Source organism: Melanerpes formicivorus, unplaced genomic scaffold, assembly GCF_026170545.1.
Source record: "Melanerpes formicivorus ecotype bairdi unplaced genomic scaffold, bMelFor1.0.p_v2 SCAF_76, whole genome shotgun sequence".
NCBI classification, from domain to species: Eukaryota; Metazoa; Chordata; class Aves; order Piciformes; family Picidae; genus Melanerpes; species Melanerpes formicivorus.
In genome coordinates this window covers 953,722-970,219 of record NW_027142428.1, presented here as the reverse complement: position 1 = coordinate 970,219, position 16,498 = coordinate 953,722, and the positions used below count along the sequence as shown (strand labels likewise).

General features: G+C 54.5%; 1 protein-coding gene across 3 annotated transcripts; it reads right to left on the bottom strand.

Annotated features, from left to right (window-relative positions):
- Positions 1 to 111: 111 nt before the first annotated feature.
- Positions 112 to 5,773, bottom strand: SLC51A (solute carrier family 51 member A). Of its 3 annotated transcripts, none has more exons than XM_068163925.1 (9): positions 5,694 to 5,773; positions 2,343 to 2,437; positions 1,775 to 1,929; positions 1,586 to 1,659; positions 1,352 to 1,510; positions 1,112 to 1,223; positions 872 to 1,018; positions 594 to 699; positions 112 to 469 (listed from the first exon to the last, which is right to left on the bottom strand). In XM_068163925.1, exons 2-9 carry the CDS (start codon positions 2,413 to 2,415, stop codon positions 333 to 335), a joined length of 963 nt encoding a protein of 320 aa, XP_068020026.1. In that variant the 5' UTR covers positions 2,416 to 2,437; positions 5,694 to 5,773; the 3' UTR covers positions 112 to 332. The 3 variants fall into 3 exon arrangements, with proteins under 3 accessions (XP_068020026.1, XP_068020025.1, XP_068020027.1); XM_068163924.1 differs by lacking the exon at positions 5,694 to 5,773 and adding an exon at positions 2,635 to 2,867; XM_068163926.1 differs by lacking the exons at positions 2,343 to 2,437; positions 5,694 to 5,773 and adding an exon at positions 2,635 to 2,734.
- Positions 5,774 to 16,498: the final 10,725 nt, after the last annotated feature.

The window sequence follows — 16,498 nt, the reverse complement described above, 5'->3', positions numbered from 1 at the left end:
TCCATGGCTCTGCTGGTCTGGCCTCCCATCTTCCTTCACCTGCACAAAATCATCTCCCAGTCAGCCTGGGCAGGTGACAGTCTGAGCCCAGTCACTCACACAAGACTCAAGTACAAATGTATCTTTATTCAATGCCAGGTAAGAGCCCCCTGGCCTGGGGGTGGCTTCACAAATCGCTTTGACTTGTGGCTTTCAGGTTTCAGACCCTTTCACCCCCCACTGAGACATTCTTTCCCCCTCTGCCTGCTCTGCTGCTGGCAGCTCCCCAGGGCCAGGGAAGGAGATAGTTGACCAGGCCCTCACCTCACCCTGCTCCTTGGCTCCCCAGTTGCTCACACCTTGCCATCAGTGTCTGTGGACACAGAGCTGACAGGCTGGTAGCCTGGCTTATCATCTTGCTTGCGGTAGTATATCCGCGTCACCACTACCAAGATGAAGGTTTGTGGGATCAACAGCTGCATGTTCATCTCTGGAAGAGGAAAAGGGTCATTTGAAGCTGCCTTCAACCACCACATCCATTCCCCACTTGATGCCACACGATGGAGGAGATCAGCTGGGAGCACCTGCCGCTGCTCCCCTGTTTCCAAACTTACGTTGAGACCTGGCCTTGGAGGAGAAGGGTGGTGAGCAAGCAATGTTGCCATTGTTGGCCAGGATGCTGAAGATGGCAGGCTGCAGTGCCGTCAGGATGAGGAGGATCTGCAACCATCAACACTTGAGGTGGTAGTGGGTGTGGTGTTGCTAAGCTCCTACCCTTTGTCTTCCCCACTCTCCTGCAACCACACCTGGCTCCTGCCCCGTCACCCTCTCATCCTGTTTGTGCTGGAGGAGCCTCTCACCTAAGGGGTAGCCAGGCAGAACAGGAGCTCACCTGGAAGCAGAAGAACTTGGCACTGATGTTCTGCTCACTCAGGTGCTGCCGGGCCTGCCGGAAGAGGATGGCCAGAGCCCACAGCCCAAAGAGGGTGGAAGCACCAGCCAGAGTGTTGATCCAGAGGGCCACGCTTTCTGCTGAGATCTGGAGGGGGGACACAGAAAACACACCTGGATTGACAAAGCTGCTGTGCAAGGCAAGAACTTCATCCTGCCACCCCCACGCCCAGGCACTCACATCAGCAGGATTGTAGTTCCCATCAGCAGCCAGGACCAGCCCTAGGAAGACGGCAACCACCCTAAAGAAGGGGTACTGGAGTGTCCCCAGCATCAGCAGTCGAAGTTTCCTCCTGGCGCAGTAAGAATGATCAGTAGCACCCTGAGGTCCCTAAGCTCAAGGCCTTCTCTTCCACCCCCAGCAGAAACAGGGTGTGAAAGTCCTCGCCAGGGGAAGGGGGTTAACCTGGCTCTTCCTCACCTGCTCATAGTGATTGGGGGCAGGCAGGGGCAGCAGCAGCAGCAGGGGCCAGTGCTGATCACCATGGGCACGTCCTTCAGGGTGCTGAGCACTGCCTCCTTTCCCCCAAAGCCCTCCACCATGACCAGCATCATGAGGTAGAAGCAGATAGCAAAGTACCTGGGGAGGAGGTGGAAGTTATATCAGGTGCCATGGGGTCCCTAATGCCCCTGCCTCTGGGTAGGTGATACTGACGCTGTGGTAGCCATCTCCACCACCATCATGGAGCGTGGGATCCACAGCCCAAAGCAGCTGACCACAGACACAACCTGGGGAAGACACAAACTTGGCACACTGACACTCCCCCACCCTGTGGACTAGCACCCCTTGGGTGGCCCTGGGCCTTTAGGGTGATGCCCCCAACCACCCCACACCCCAGCTCACTGCAGGGGCTGAGCTAGTCCAGCAGAGGGTCTTCATCTTGATGGGGCAGCGGATCTTGCGGGTGAGATAGGAAGCCTCTTCCAAGTAGATCACGACTGACAGCAGTGTCATGATAGTGGCAAGGCCCAGAATGGCTAGTTGTGTCAGGTCCAGCTCTGCAAGGGAGGGGTAAGAAGCCAGCTCCATTCTGTCCTCTCTCCTCTGCAGCCACCAGGGCAGGGAGCTGCCACCTGACCCACCACTACACAGGTTAGAGAAGCCTCTTGCCATATCCTCAACATGTCTGGTCATGCCAGAGATGATGCTTCTGCCCCTTTGTTCCAGTGTTCTATGTCACCTGCCCCAGTGCTGCCCCTCCCTGTGCTGCCCCTATGCCTCCAGGCCAGGCTGTGTGGTGAGAGGCTGAGAATCCAGCGGCACCTTGCTGCCTCCCCCTTTCCTCGGGGCTGCTCCCTCCCTGCACCCACTACAGCCACCCTACCACCTTCATCTCTGTCCTGCTCCCACCAGTGGCAAGACGAGGGTGTCGTCCCCCCCCTAAGTCCCCCTACCCAGTCCCCCAACCTACGGTGCAGCAGCTGCCGGGAGGTTGGCGGCAGGGAGAAGCAGGCTGCGGGCACGCTGAAGTTCCTGATCAGCATCTCCACCAACTGGCCGGAGAACCTGCCGAGAAGGGCAGCGGTGCGCAGGGCTGGCAGGGCCGTGGGGACACCCAGCCCCACGGGGTCCGCAGGGTTCCCCGGCTGGCTTGCCTCATCCCTAAACGTCTGCCTTCCTTACAGAAGGAATAACCCAAAGTCCTGCTCCCAAAGGTTGGATTTACCCGGCTGCAAAGCAGTATGGGGGTCCCGATCACCCACCTGGGGTCTTCTGCCAACTCTATGGTGGGGTCCATCCTGCTCTGCTTCTCCCCAGCTCCGTCCCAGCGGCTGCAGGGTTGCTCAGCACTCCCCTCGCCGGCCCACGGGGTCAGAGTCCCCAGGGCAGGGACTGCAAGGAGGCCGCCGCGCCTCGTTCCAGTTTAACCAGCAGCCTCCAGCGCTCCCTCCCTTTCGCGCCGCTGCCTTGCCCACCAGGTTATCGACCCGAGGTGCTGGGAGAGGCTGCCGGTACCCGCGCCTGCGCGGCCCCGGGGCTCGGCGAGCCGGGCCGCTGTGCTGGGCTGCCGCTGCCTAGGCTCCCCCTGCGCCAGCCCGAAGGTGGGCTTGTGGTGCCCGGGGTCCCCGTGGTGCCGGCACGCATCCTCACGTCCCCTCAGCGGCGCTGGCCGGGTGGGAGCTGGTGCAACGGGGCTGTGGGAAGCCCGCACGACCCTGTGGGCCATGCAAGCAGTTTGCTCGGGTCCCGGCAGCTCCAGTGACACTAGAGGGCAGGGCGGGCACAGTGCTCAGCACCCCGGGCTCGGACAAATACAGAGCCCAGAACTGGAAAGGGGGCAGCGGGATGGAGAGGACATATGAAGCAGGGAGCTGGGCTGGTAGGCACGGGGAGCAGTGTGTCGTTGTTGTAGGTGGATGGCAGCATCACGGGTTTCAGGGGTGCCTGTGGCTCCTGGTGTCCTTCCAGCACCCCAAGGAAAACGAGCACTGTTTTGTACTGTCCCATGGGGCCGTCAAGCAACCAGGCTTTGCCCCAGTTGTGACGGGCTCCTGATAGAGCCCGAGCGACACCAGCACCCCAAATGGATCCCCTGCACCCTGCCATGGGAGCAGGGTATTGGAGTTGTCGTGGGAATGAGGTAAAGGTTGGGGGCCAGGGCAGAGGTGGAATGCTACAGTTGCCAGGGAGGAGGGGGATGGTGTGGCTGCCATGGGAATGGACTAGGGGGATTTGTTACCTGTGGCTGCAGTGGGAGTAGGATGCCATCTGTCCTGCAGAGGCCAGGGCCCCGCAGCTGCCCAGCCCACCATGGAGCTTCTTATCGTTCTTCCTTTCAGCACCCTCATCTACCTAAGCTGACTGATTTTAGGCCATGACCTGACCCCCATTCCAGGAACACAGGGCAACAGAGCAGCTGTTGCACACCAGTGTCTTTGAGACATCAGAGCCAAACGTTCATCAGCACAAATGGTCTGGACCTGCATCTTCTTCCCCACCAGCTCCCACAGTCCCTGAGGCTGAGCAACCCAAGGCTTGCTTCCCACTCTCCACCTTTCCCCCATCAGCCCCTGTAGCATCTGCTGCATCCACCTTTGTCTGCCTCTTCATCCCTCTCTTCATCCACCAGCATCACTGTACTCAAGCCCACCCCATCCCATCTGGTGTGGGGGCAGGACAGATCCATCACACCATCCTGCTGTGTACAGCACACTGTGGGGCTGGGAGTCACCATCCCAGAGCTGCCCCCAGGGGACAAAGAAGCTTCTCACCCCTGCAGCCCACAGCCAGAGCCCTCCCTGCACTGACAGGACAGGACAGGACAGGACAAGACAGGACATGCTTGCCCTGGCCTGCCCCAGGAGCTGGCAGAGATGAATGTGGAGAGGGAAAATGCAGTGGGACAGAGTTCCCTCAACTCCTTTCCTTATTCCAGCCCCTGTCCATGCTTGGGATGGGACATCTTGTGGCTACCAGGTCCATGGCCACTCTTCTCCCCCAGCTACCCTTCTGCATGCAGGCTGCTATCATGGCAGGGCAGGCAGGAGCCAAGGGAGGGCAAGCATCCCCTGCCATGGACAGGACAGGGAGGCCATGCAAGGCTCTGGGCAAGCCTCACTAGCTCAACCCTACCCACAGACCCCCATGATACTCCAGGGCAGAACAGCACCAGGCATGGGGAGTCCCTTCCCTGTTAAAAATCAGGAGACATGGAAAATGGAGCACCAAGATGGGAGTCACACACCCACCAGCCCAGGGCAGGGATGGTTTGAAGGCTGATGGCCCCCTTGGCATCAGGATGGCTGTTTTGCCCCAAGCTGCTGGCAGGGGGGGCAGTGGCAGTGCTGTCATTTGCTTGGTTAGCTTTTTTAAATTAAAAACATAATAATAAATGTTTAACTATTGAAATCCTACCCAAAAACAATAAGCCAAGTGGACTCCCAGAGTGCCTGCATCACCTACGCCACTGCACTGTCAGCATTCCCCAATACCTGGAAAAGTACTCAAAATGCAAATATTTGCATGAATTTTCAGACAATTTTCCACCCATCTCTAATTCCCTGTGGTTATGGCCAGGGGGACCAACTCCAGCTGGCACAGTGGGCTCCCAGCCAACCTTCACTGGCTTCCCCATGGACAGAACACAGCAGGGAAGGAAAATCCTTATTCAAAGCCCCTGTAGGAGCGGACAGGAGGCCAAAACATATTTTCTCCCAGACCTGCTGTCCTAGCACACAGAGGGATGGGCCCTGCTCAGCAGGACCGAGTAGCCAGGACTGTCCCTTTCTCAAGGGACATACCTTGCTCTGCCTGGTCCCTGGTGCCAGGCAGTACCACCACTCTGAGAGCAATGGGTAGATGCCTGGCACCCACCACTAGGGGAAACCACACTCCATAGGCACCTGATAATACGGATGCCCATGCTCTGTATGGCCACAGATGACCCTGATACTCCCAAGCCCAAGGGTTTAGGGGACAAAGAGGCAGCATTGCTGCCCTGCTGGTGTCCCTGCAGCACCCTCCCAAGCTGCCGAAAGCAGTAGAGAAGATGTGACTTTAGAGAAACAAATAAAATATGGAGGTCAACCAGACTTGTGAAAAGGACAGGAGAGCCTTTCCCAGGGCTTTGGCCCACTCCAGCCCCCGCAAGCTTGGCCTCAGTGAAGAAACCACTGCTGGGAGTTTGGTAGAAGCGAATGGGAGAGTCAGGTCCTGCTGGCAGTCACACAAGGCTGCTGCCACCATCCACCTTCACATGCCCTGCCACAACTGCCCAATAGCCTTGGTTGTACCCATGCACATCTGACAGTGTCATGCTCACCACCAGGCTGGAGAGGGGTCCTGGGCCACTCAATAGTCCCCCTGCAACAGTCAGTGTGAGGCCATGGCAAAGATCTCAGCCCTGGTTCCAGTTTGGCAGAGATGGGGCTAGCTTCCCCCAGCCCTAGGCCTGGAGCCACCCTGCTGATAGGGATGTCAGAGAGCCCTACCCATGGCTGGCCTGCAGATAAAGCCTGTGTGGTCCCCACCGATTGCCCTGGGAGGCAGCCGGTGGGGTGGGAGCTGCTGTCTCTGGGAGATATGGTGGGGAGGGCCCAGCAAGGAAGGCAGGCTGCTGCAAGGGTGTGAGACATCAGGTGCCTGCAGATCCCCTTTTCTAGGTAGGAGAGGGCTCCATGGGTCTCCCAAGAGCACAGCTGTGGTGGCACAAGACGTGAACCCATTGGCAAAGAAATAGCCCCCCTCAAATCCTCCCTTCCCAGTGGGGAGCCACTGGAAAACATCTCCCAGTGCCTTGCAAACCCACAGGGCTACATCATGGGCTCACTATGAGGTAGGATCAAGGACCCCACAGTGCCTCAGTTTCCCCATATGTAAATTGGAATAAGAGCCCTGTGGCAGAAGGGCAGAGAGAGCTCTTCTTCCAGCACAAGGGCATAAGAATTGGTCCTGCCAGAGACACCAGCCCCAAGCCTCCTGTCCAGCCACAGGTAATGGGACACACTGATGGAGTGGTAGGGCAAGGCTGAAGGCATGCAGCATACTGACATTGTCCCCCCCAGCAAGGGCTGTGTCACCCATGTCCCCTCGGGATGGAGTGCAAGGGAGTGCTGGGGAATTTTGCTAACCAGAGCAGCATGCTGCTTCATGGAAATGCCAGCCCCTGGATGTCTTATCATCCCCTCCCTGCCCCAAGGCAGAAGTGGTGCAGAGGGTGTGTGAGCAAAATCCTTCCCATACTCTGCTCTCCACCAGCCCCAGCTCTCAGAAATGCTGCTCAGCTGTGGTCACAGGCCCAGCCTCTGCACAAAGTCCTGGCGACATCCCCAGGGACCCTCCTGCACCCCACCCCAGGTAGGTCTGGGTGTCACCATGGATTCTACCACCTTGACCATGCTCCTATGCCACAGGGCCAGGCTGGAAAGAGAAGTGAGATGCTGGCACAACCCAGGGGCATCACCACATCAGTCCCAGAGTACCTCAGAGGCCCAACTGCAATTTATGTCAGCAAACTGCTTCTTCCCAAAACTGCTGAGACTGTTCAGCCATAGATGTTCATGGAAAAGCCATACACAACATACACATCTATACCTATGTATATGTCTTTATGTACTGCATAGGATCCTAAAGAGTGTATATCAGCTGCAGTGAGCTGGGATGGGAGTGCCCTCAAGAGTGGAACAGCTCATCCTCACAGACTTGCTTATCACTTGAGCAGTAACCTCAATCACACCTCCAAACCATTGTTCCCAGGAGACTCCTGCCCAAGGGTCCCCCTAGTCCTAAAGGGGATGCCTGCACAGGATGCTGCCCCTTGCAATGCCCAGCATTCCATTACTCTCACTCTGAGGGTCTGTCTTGCAGACAGAGGAGGATGGTGAATCTTGTCCTTGGTGTGGGAGGAAGGACAGCCCACTGTGAGCAGGAAGAAGCCCAGCAGAAGCTGAATGAAACCCTTCTCATCTGGACTGAAGCCATTGAACAAGCTTTGATGGCTCTAGCCTTCTTCTCCCCTTTGAACAGAACCTCACAGATGTGGCACCTGATAACAGCCCCTTCTTCTGTCCAGCCCTTCTGGCCTCCTTTCTGTTTGCTTTTCTTCCCAGCAGCCCCACGTCCGACCGTGCCGCGCTTGGACTGCAAGAAAGCAACCAAGGCATGGGGCTTGGTGTGGCCAGAGCTTTGTCTCCCTCAAAGGGGAAGAACAAGCAGTCGGCGGTCCCCAACCTGGCTTGGGGGGATCCTGAGGAAATAATGCAGTCACCACCCTCAGGCGCCACTTCCTCCCTGCTCCGAGGCTTCAGACACAAAGAAGCACGGGGCTGCTGCAAGGCAAGGTCGGCACTTCCAGCGGGCGGCCCGGTGAAACGCTGAGCTGCTGCCAACCTCAGAATGAAAGGCACCTTCTTCGAAAAACAGAGCTCTTTGTTATGCCACGGCCACCTAAACATTTACTTTTTTGAGAATGAGGTAAAAACGCACTTGGTGTGGGCTGAGGGTGTTTGCTTTGGTCTGGAGTTTATTTTCGTACTTGTCTGTTTCCTGAAAGAAGCTTGCAGGTGAAAATTCTGAAGCTTTTAAAAAGCCCTGCCTCAGACAGACAAATATTTTCCCAGAGAGCCAGCAGAGACACAGTCTGTTTGTAGAAGGGGGTGCTGCTTCCCTGATGGCCCTGAGCCCTCCCAGCTCTACAGCACATGGCCACCAGCTTTGGCCACCCCATGGGGACACCCACAACGGCCATGGGTCAGTCTCACTCACAGAGGGAAAGTTCTCAGCCCTCAGTGGATCTTCTTCAGCAGGACAAGGCTGTTCCTGAGTGATGCTGCCTCACATCGCAGGTGGGAGGTGGAAACCATCCTGAGCACAGCTCAGTTGGAACCGAAAAGGACACCTCCCTTCCTCGCCTGTCGCCTCTGCTGGTGCCAGATCCACACCAGGGAGCCAGGCAAGTGCTCCCGCCCCGCTGCCTGCTCCCTCTTGCTCTGGCAAGCAGCAGGCAGCGGGGTGGGAGGGGGTGGATACACCCAGAGAGGTGTGGGCACACACGTGGGTGCCCATGTCAGGTACACGTGGGGATAGGGTTGTTGAAGTGGATGTCCATGTGCGTGTGTGTGCCCATACTTGAGACAAAGATGAGTGGGTGCCTGTGGTTTTGTCCACCTGGCTGAAGTCATATCCTGTGACCACAGTACCATACAGCACCCTACTGGGTGCAGGGAGCTGAGTCAAAGGATTGTGGGGCCCAGCGTCACCAGGTCTGCCTCACTGGCAGCAAAGCAAAGCTCAGCCCAGGCCAAGCCTCTCTGCTAGGTCTCATTGCCACATGCCTCTTTGCCCCTTTTGCATCATGAGGTAATAAAACCTCCATATTTACATCTGGAGGAAGCTGTAAAAGGTGCTGGGATGTGCACAGGCAGAGAAAGGTGCTTCCTCCAGAGAGGGATCATCACACCAAACAAAACCCTCAGCTGCACTTGAATGAGGCTGGAGCCAGGGAGGGTGCCTACACCAGCCCAGGGAGCTCAGCAGCCCCGGGGGCAGTTCTTGTGGACAGAGTGAGGCAAGCAGAGCTAGAAGAGCAGCTGATGCTGGAAACAGACCCTGCTGAGCATTCCTGTATGAGCCCCGAAAGGAGGATGTAGTGAAGTGGGTTTCAGTCTCTCTCCCAAGTAAGTAGTGATAGGAAGAGAGGAGATGGGCTCAATTTTTACCAGGGGAGCTTTAGATTTGATATTAGGAAAAAAATATTTACTGAAAGAGTAGTCAGGCATTGGAACAGGCTGCCCAGAGAGGTAGTGGAGTCACCATCCCTGGAGGTGTTCAGAAAACCTGAGCTGAGACACAGTTTAGTGGGGATGGTGGTGTTGGGTTGAGTTGGACTTGATGATCTTAGAGGTCTTTTTCAAACAAAATGATTTTATGGTTGTAAAAGTCAGGAGATAAGAGCATATACCAGCCCACTTTTCATTGGGGAAGTAGGGAAAGGGGAAGGAGAGGGTTGGGTTATTTTTTTTGTTTGGATTGACCAGAGAGATTTCTGGCAGCAGGAAAGACTTTGACTTTGAGGCCACATCAAGACAAAAGTTCAAACTGATTGCTCTTTTTCGCCTAGCATGAAGCGAGCTTTTCCCACCTAGCAGGGGCCCAGCCCTGCCATGTGAGCATCCCAAAGGACACCTGCTGAAAGAAGGTAAGGATTGGCAAACTTGTGCCTCTGCTCAACCCACCACGGACATTTGCTTTTGGCACCTCATCCCTTGGAAGGGGACATGGGGGGCTGTGCCTGCCCTGGTTGGGAGGCTGGCAATTTAGCTGAGGTGTGGGGCTGCTTATCTCTTTTTTTCCAAGAGCTGGGAAAGTCATAGCCCTTCTCCAGGCACATATCTCCCAGATTTGTCCTTGAGGCACTGAGCTGTTTCACATGCCCTAGGAAAAACGATACCCTGGCTCACATTTAAACCAACCGTGCCTGCTGCCTGCCTGTGCCTGGGGACAGGGGCTGCCTACAAGCTGCAGCCCGTGGGTTTAATCTCAGCCCCTGGGATGGCACAGGAGCCCAAGGCAAAAGCATGAGCCCAGCAGTGCTGTGCCAGGCACTTGAGTTTCAAAAGCATCCCCAGCCTTCTGACTGCTGAAGCCATACTGAGCTCCCCTGGTTGGAGCACCACATCTCAGGCTTCGCTCTGCCAATTAACATACAAAGCACATGGCATCGCCTGGGCCCCATGGCACAAAGATGGCATGCAGGCAGCCACGGGCAGGTGTCGCAGCCACTGCCAGCTCAGATAAGGGGCAATTAGCAGGTAGGGAGAAAGCTCCAGCTCTCCCTGCTGAGCCCTGCTGTGCTAATCCCACCCCAATTAAAGCCCCCTCTTCGCCTTTGGATATTGCTGTGAGAGATTAATTGGCCCTAAAGCAAGGCATTTACAGCAGGTGACAGGACAAAGCCTTGCAAAAGGCTCCTGCCTGGGAGTGTTTAATTACCCTGACAAAGGTTTCAAAAGCAGAAAAGCCAAGGAGGCAAGCAGAGCCCGCAATCAAAAACCCACAGAAGCACTGACTTAGCCTGCTGCTCCCAGACGCCCGGGGCCAAGTGCCTGCAAGGTACAATCACTTCCCTGGGAGCAGCATCCCTCATCCAGCCCTTCTGGGGACACTTTTCCCATGCAGTGCTGCACAGGGCGCTGGCTTCTTCTTTATGTCATTTTTACCTTTTTCTTTTTTTGTTTTCTTTTGCCCTTTGGGCTGCTCTTTTGGCAATAAATGCCCTTTATAAAAACATATGGTAGTGGACAGGTCTAATCTCCTGAATCAACATGTATCCTTATCGTGGAGGGTGGTTCCCGCTGAGCTGGCTCTGGCTGTCCTTTAGCCAAAGGCAGCAGCATGTGCACACACCGCAGACCAAATCAGAGGCAAAACTTTCCTGGGCTTTCCAGCCCCTTCCCATGTCCTTTTGGGAGCACAGGAGTGAGCAGAGAGGGATTTTTCCAGGACTAGTCCTGACAGAGAAGTACAGCAGTTACTACAGGACTCCACAGGGCAGGCACATGCATACAAAGCAGACCCCTCAGCCTATCTTCATGTTTTTTCATGGCTCCATCCATCTGTCGAGCTTGTCTTTCCAAGGCTATTTGTGTAACAATCACTTTCCTTCTGGTCACATGATCTTCTCAAGTGAAACACCACAAATAGTGGATGGCATTGCTCACTTTCTAGGACTCAAACCACCGAGTCTGGAAGGGAAAAACCCCAACATCCCCCAGCTGTGCAATTGCTGATTCAAGAAAAGCGTTTGCAAAATTGCACACAAAGGACCATGCAAAATGATCTGAAATGCCTGCCTGGAGGTGCACTGGAGGAGGACAGAGAAGAGGGTGTGTGCTCCAGATACACACCAGCAAGGGCCATGATCTAGAGGTAGAGACCCTCAGGGCTGTGTTCCAGATCCTCTCTCTCTCCCCTGCCATATTCTCCCTTTCCACTTCCCACCACACAAACTCTGTGCCACTTGTGACGGTGCAATGCTGGGGCCAGGTCCGTGGGTAGCCACCAAACACATGGGCTTTTTGTGAAGATGCAGAGCCAGCCAGACCTTTGATGTACCCCGGGGCGGTCGCGCTGCATCCCCCTGCTTTTCAAAGGCCCGTCCTTTGCTATTGTGCTCACATCCTGAGCTTGTTTGTACACTCACCGAGGCCTGCAGCCCCCTGCCGCAGCCACAGCCTCCCTGACCGCCAGATAAAAGCAGCCAGGCTCACCGGGCAGAGCTGCTATCAGAGCAAGGACAAGCAGCACAGTCCCACAGTGCAGTCACAGAGATAGCAGGCGCTTGGCCAGGCTGACCCCACACCACTAAAGACTCCAGGTCAACAACAGCTCCTGTTAGATCTCCATCAGCCCCAGCTGCCCACCACAGGGCTGCCTGCACACTTTTGTCTGTTGGCTGTAGCGCTATCAGCCTTGCACACACCAAGGATTTGTCTTTGTCCTCGTCCTGCTGCTCTTCCCCTTGGCTGCACCTGGGGAGGGCCAGAACCATGCCAAAAGACTTTAACGGATGGGCAGGAAGCAGCATTAAGGCCTTGTTAATTGCCTCATCTCCCTGCATATTTTGAGCAGGGATAGAACAGGAATAACTGCCCACCCTCCCCCCTGTAGGCAGGCTCGGGTTGTACAAAGAGCACAAAGGGGTACCCAGGACTTTGGGGTTAAAATCCCAGAAAGCAAGGGAGCCCTGTTGAAAGAGTCAGCCTGTTTTAACCCTGTTGAGACGGTGTACAAGTGTGAGCCTCTCTGCTGGGCCTCCTTGCCAGCCTCTGGCAATCAGAGCAGGGATAATGAGTACCACCATAATCACATCTCTCCTTGTGTGGTCTTTGTGGTGGGATAGGAAGGGGAAGATGACCCTCTTCACTGCAGGGAGGCAAAAAAACCCACAAACCCAGACATCTCTGAGGAGGGGGCCCATGGGATACACCAGGGCTGAATATTCCTAGGAATGTGGGATCACATCATCCTTGACCCCACTTCTCTCCCCCAGGTGCTTGATGCTTTCTGGTTCCTCTCCAGCTGATAGGCAGGAACAGCAGGCCAGCTGCAGACAATGTGGAGAGCCAGGCCGGACCCAGGTGCTTCCCCAGGAAAAATACAGAAGAGTACTGTTTTGAAGGGAAGACAGAGCTGTGGCCAGCTTTCAGTCTTATCCATTGTGTTTCCACTCCCTTAAACACTTTCTGGCTGCATGCAGCCCATCCCTTGCCTGCTCCACAGCCCCTTTGCTACAGGAAACATCAGATCGTCTCCCAGGTGTCTGTGCCTGCTGGGATCTCTCCCGCTCCTCAGGCTGCACTGCAGCATCTACTGGAACTGTGGCTTAAGAATTAGAGTTCCTAAGCATGTCCATATGCATCTGGATTGCCAGGAGTGAGCAGGATGGGATGACCTCCATCAAGGCAGCATGGTGGCTTTACCTGCAAGGGTCAAATCTGACTACCTCACCCCTCTTTCAGGCATGTCAATTGAGAAATGCAGCAGCAAAGGCCAATACCACAAGGTCTTACAAGACCTCTAGAGAGGATGGAAATACTCATGGTGGAGTGAAATTCTTGGATATCACACTGCTGATTGGGGAAGATGGGAGCAGAGAGGGCAGGCTCTCCCAGGAGCCATGCCTGCCAGCCCCAACGCAGAGCAGGGCTGCAGCATGATTCCAAGGTTGCAACAAAGCTGTATTTCTCAGCTATCTTCTGGGACCTACAATAGCTGATTGCATTCCAGTGCAGCCCATGAGCTGATCAGGTAGCACAGCCAATGTGTTGCTCAAATCTGTTCCTAGGAAGGCACTTTTCTCTGTGGCTGTGATGCAGCGGCAGTGGCTCACAGAGAGGGCAAAAGACCAAAGTCTTTCTTTTCTCATCAGGTGTCTGTTGTCTGCCTGGCCCTGCACCCTGGGGTGCCTCACAGCATCTGTTCCACAGAATGCACAGCCCATAAGAGCCCTTTAACTACCTTCCCTCCCGCCAGTGGGCCACTACATCTCCCACAACCCTTGGCCCCAGCCTCACAGGACAACACCATGCTGCAGCACTTAGCCTTTGGCTTTTCCATGCCTTCCAGATTAGCCCCAGCATTTCTTGCCATAAAAGTGCTCAAGCCACCTCCCAGTGTTGTTTTTGACAAGCTGCTCACAAAGCTCAGGCCATCCTTTCCAGCCTGTTTATCTCCCTAGCTCTTGTTTTCCTTCTGCTTTTCAACTGCCTTCCCAAAGTGTGGGTAAGGCAGCTGGTCACACGAGGATCAGCCATGCTGTAAAACTGAAGTGAAACTTATTTTCCTTCCCACATTTTGGTCTCATGGTTCAACATTAATCCTGCAGGAGGGACGCTGTCACATCATGGGATATTGCTCAAACAAATGTGGAGGCATCCGAGTTTGAGTCAGAGGACTCGTGAGCCCCCCAGGACATCAGGGGAAACAGAGATGAACACCTCCTAAAACACCAGAGCCAAGCTACAATGAGGAAGAACACCATGATGGAAGCTAGGCTAAAGCAAGTTGTCAGGACAAGCATGAGTGTTCCTGCACGGAGCTAGGCAGAAGCTAGGCCAAGCAGGGAGCAAAGTGGGCTGAAGCAATCGAGACACTGTCGCAAGCCACAGATACCTATGGCATGGAGCACTGGGCTTGAACAATAGCGTTGCAGGCAGCTTCAGAATTGAAATGCTTCTGGTCTTTGGGAACCAGACAGAGATCTCCAGGTTCCTTGATCTTGACTTTTATGGGTCTGAACTATGCTAAAATTATTCACACAGAGACCATGCATCTTGCTAGGATGAGGATTTGGAAATTAGCAGGCACCAATCCTACATCCCCTTCCCTCTTTGGCCATTTCCCAGCTTTGAATATCTCTGCTCCTTGCAAAGACTTTTGGCTGAGCTGGGTAGCCTGAGCACCTGAGCTCAACATCACCCACAGTGCAGCCACTGCTTTGTGAAGTACGTGGTACCAGGCCAGAGGGACATGGCACCAGCCACTGACAGCTGGTGACCTGTCAAGTCCCACTCCCCACCTGCAGCCAACACAAGGTAAAGGACACTCAGCTGCTCTCGAGTACCATGTTGCATTTGAAGAACATTCATTTTCAAGTGTTTCACTGCCAGTGCTGGTGGAGTTTCTAGCATGTCAGCTTCTCTTTTTCCTGACAGGTGTAGAAATGGGGAACTGCTCAGCGCACAGTCAAGCACACTGCAAGAGGGAACAGAAAACACCTGCAGCAAGAATCTGTCACGGCAAGTCAAGGCTGGCACAGCAGGGCACACAGCAACTCCTCTGCTGGCTGGAAGGCATACACAGCAGATGAAGCCCATGGGGAGAAATAATTCAGACTGGCCCTTTCCTGGCTTACATTGCAACCTCGCTTTTGGGAACCTTCTGAGTTTGAGCTCTGCTTCAGGCATCCCTCCTCCCGGAAACTGTTCTGTCTGGCAGTGATCACCGCCCTGTGCCTGGCATGACGTGCCCAGCCAGTACTCACCAGTAATGGCACTGCCAGAAGCTGAAGACTTGGTGAGAAGCCTAGGTGGAACATGACAACCAGGGCAGAGCTGGGACTATTTTCCCTGGGTTATACTTTCCTGAGGAGCAGATATTGAGAAATAATTGGAGAATCCAGGACTGGCATCACCACAGCTGGTGGTGGATGGAGGCGGAGAAGGCAGAACCTCAGTGCTGGAGCCTGGCTCAAACCTGCTCTGGCAAATGCTGCTGCTGGGTCCATGAGTACATCTTGCCTGAGAGCTGCTTTACTGCTTGTCTCCAGGCAGCTGCATCAAGTTGCAGATCTAGTTAATCCCCCCTTCATCAGCACAGGAATGTATTGCTTTTCACAAAACATAATCCTCTTTGCAATCATGTGTTCTGCCAAACTACAAACTTTCTGCTCCTGTCCTTTCCTGGGAGAGGCTTTGAGGCATTAATCTAGGCCTGCCAATTTATTTCTTTAATGAGTAAGGCACAAACAAGCAAAACATTGCAGAACATACACACACACTTAAACCCTGAAGCATTCCCTGGTTCCAGCATGCCTTTGAGGGGTGCCCTGAGCTGAAGGACCCAGGCTGGAAATCATGACCTCTATTCATGCTGGAGCCCAGAGAGACAGGGCAGAGCAGGGTGCAGTCATAGCCAGGGCCCACTCATGACTGTGGGCAATTCTAGAGTCAGCAAACATCAGCAAGTGCTTGAGAAAGGTGAGATGTTCTGTAGGGTCCATGCAGGTAGAGTCTTGATTATATTAACTGAAAGGAAGCAGCATGCTCATTTTAGTCCTTGGAAAGCTGTGGCAGAGAGAGTTCCTGGCAGGGGCAATTCCCTTTGCAGCCCCAACTGGTGCCAGGCCAAGGTGGAGCTTCAACCCAGCACCCCACTGACAACTGGAGATAGGCTTTCCAAGACCATGGGTGGCTTATGGGTTCCCTTAGTGCTCCTCAATATATTTCACAGTATATTTCACCCTGACTCCCCTGCCTCCTTAATTATTTCACCTTATGAAACCTACTGAAAGATGCGTGCTAGAACTTGGTTTCAACAAATGATCTGTATGTTCTACTTCTCCTTCAAGTTCCTTAGAAACAAAACAAAGAAATGCATTGCTTTGCAACTGCTGGCTTTTAAAGACTAAGCTGTGCACACCAGGGAGCTCCCACCGCAGCATGGGGTCACTCTGCCTGCCCCAAGGAAAGGGCTGGGGTGAGGACCAGTTAATTAGGAGCTGGGGCAATCCCATCATATCCACCAAATGGATGCTTTCAGCAGCACAGCCTGGGTGGTCACAGAAACTTCTCTGCAAGCCACAAAGCATCATGTGGCCTGCCACAGGCTCTCTGTGCTTCTTGCATTTATGCACTATGGGGACTGGGTCTCATAAAGGCCTTCCGTGCTCCTCATCATGCTAATAAAATGGCAGAGTAGCACAACGTGAAGGAAAGGTACCTTGGGTGCCTGTGCTTGTTCAGATCTAAAATGGCAGCCCTATGCATGCATGGCTTGCTTAGACCTGAAGATGCTGAGCAATTCCTGTCTCTGGTTTCTGCCACCCAGGTTGGAAAATATTTTTCCTGC

Bases quoted from the DNA above. Each gene is read 5' to 3' on its own strand.
- SLC51A (XM_068163924.1), bottom strand. From the start codon at position 2,669: ATGGACCCCACCATAGAGTTGGCAGAAGACCCCAG. The intron at 2,438-2,634 runs GTGGGTGATCGG...CCTTCTCGGCAG, and splicing joins GAGTTGGCAGAAGACCCCAG to GTTCTCCGGCCAGTTGGTGG. The intron at 1,930-2,342 runs GTAGGTTGGGGG...CCTCCCTTGCAG, and splicing joins CTCCCGGCAGCTGCTGCACC to AGCTGGACCTGACACAACTA.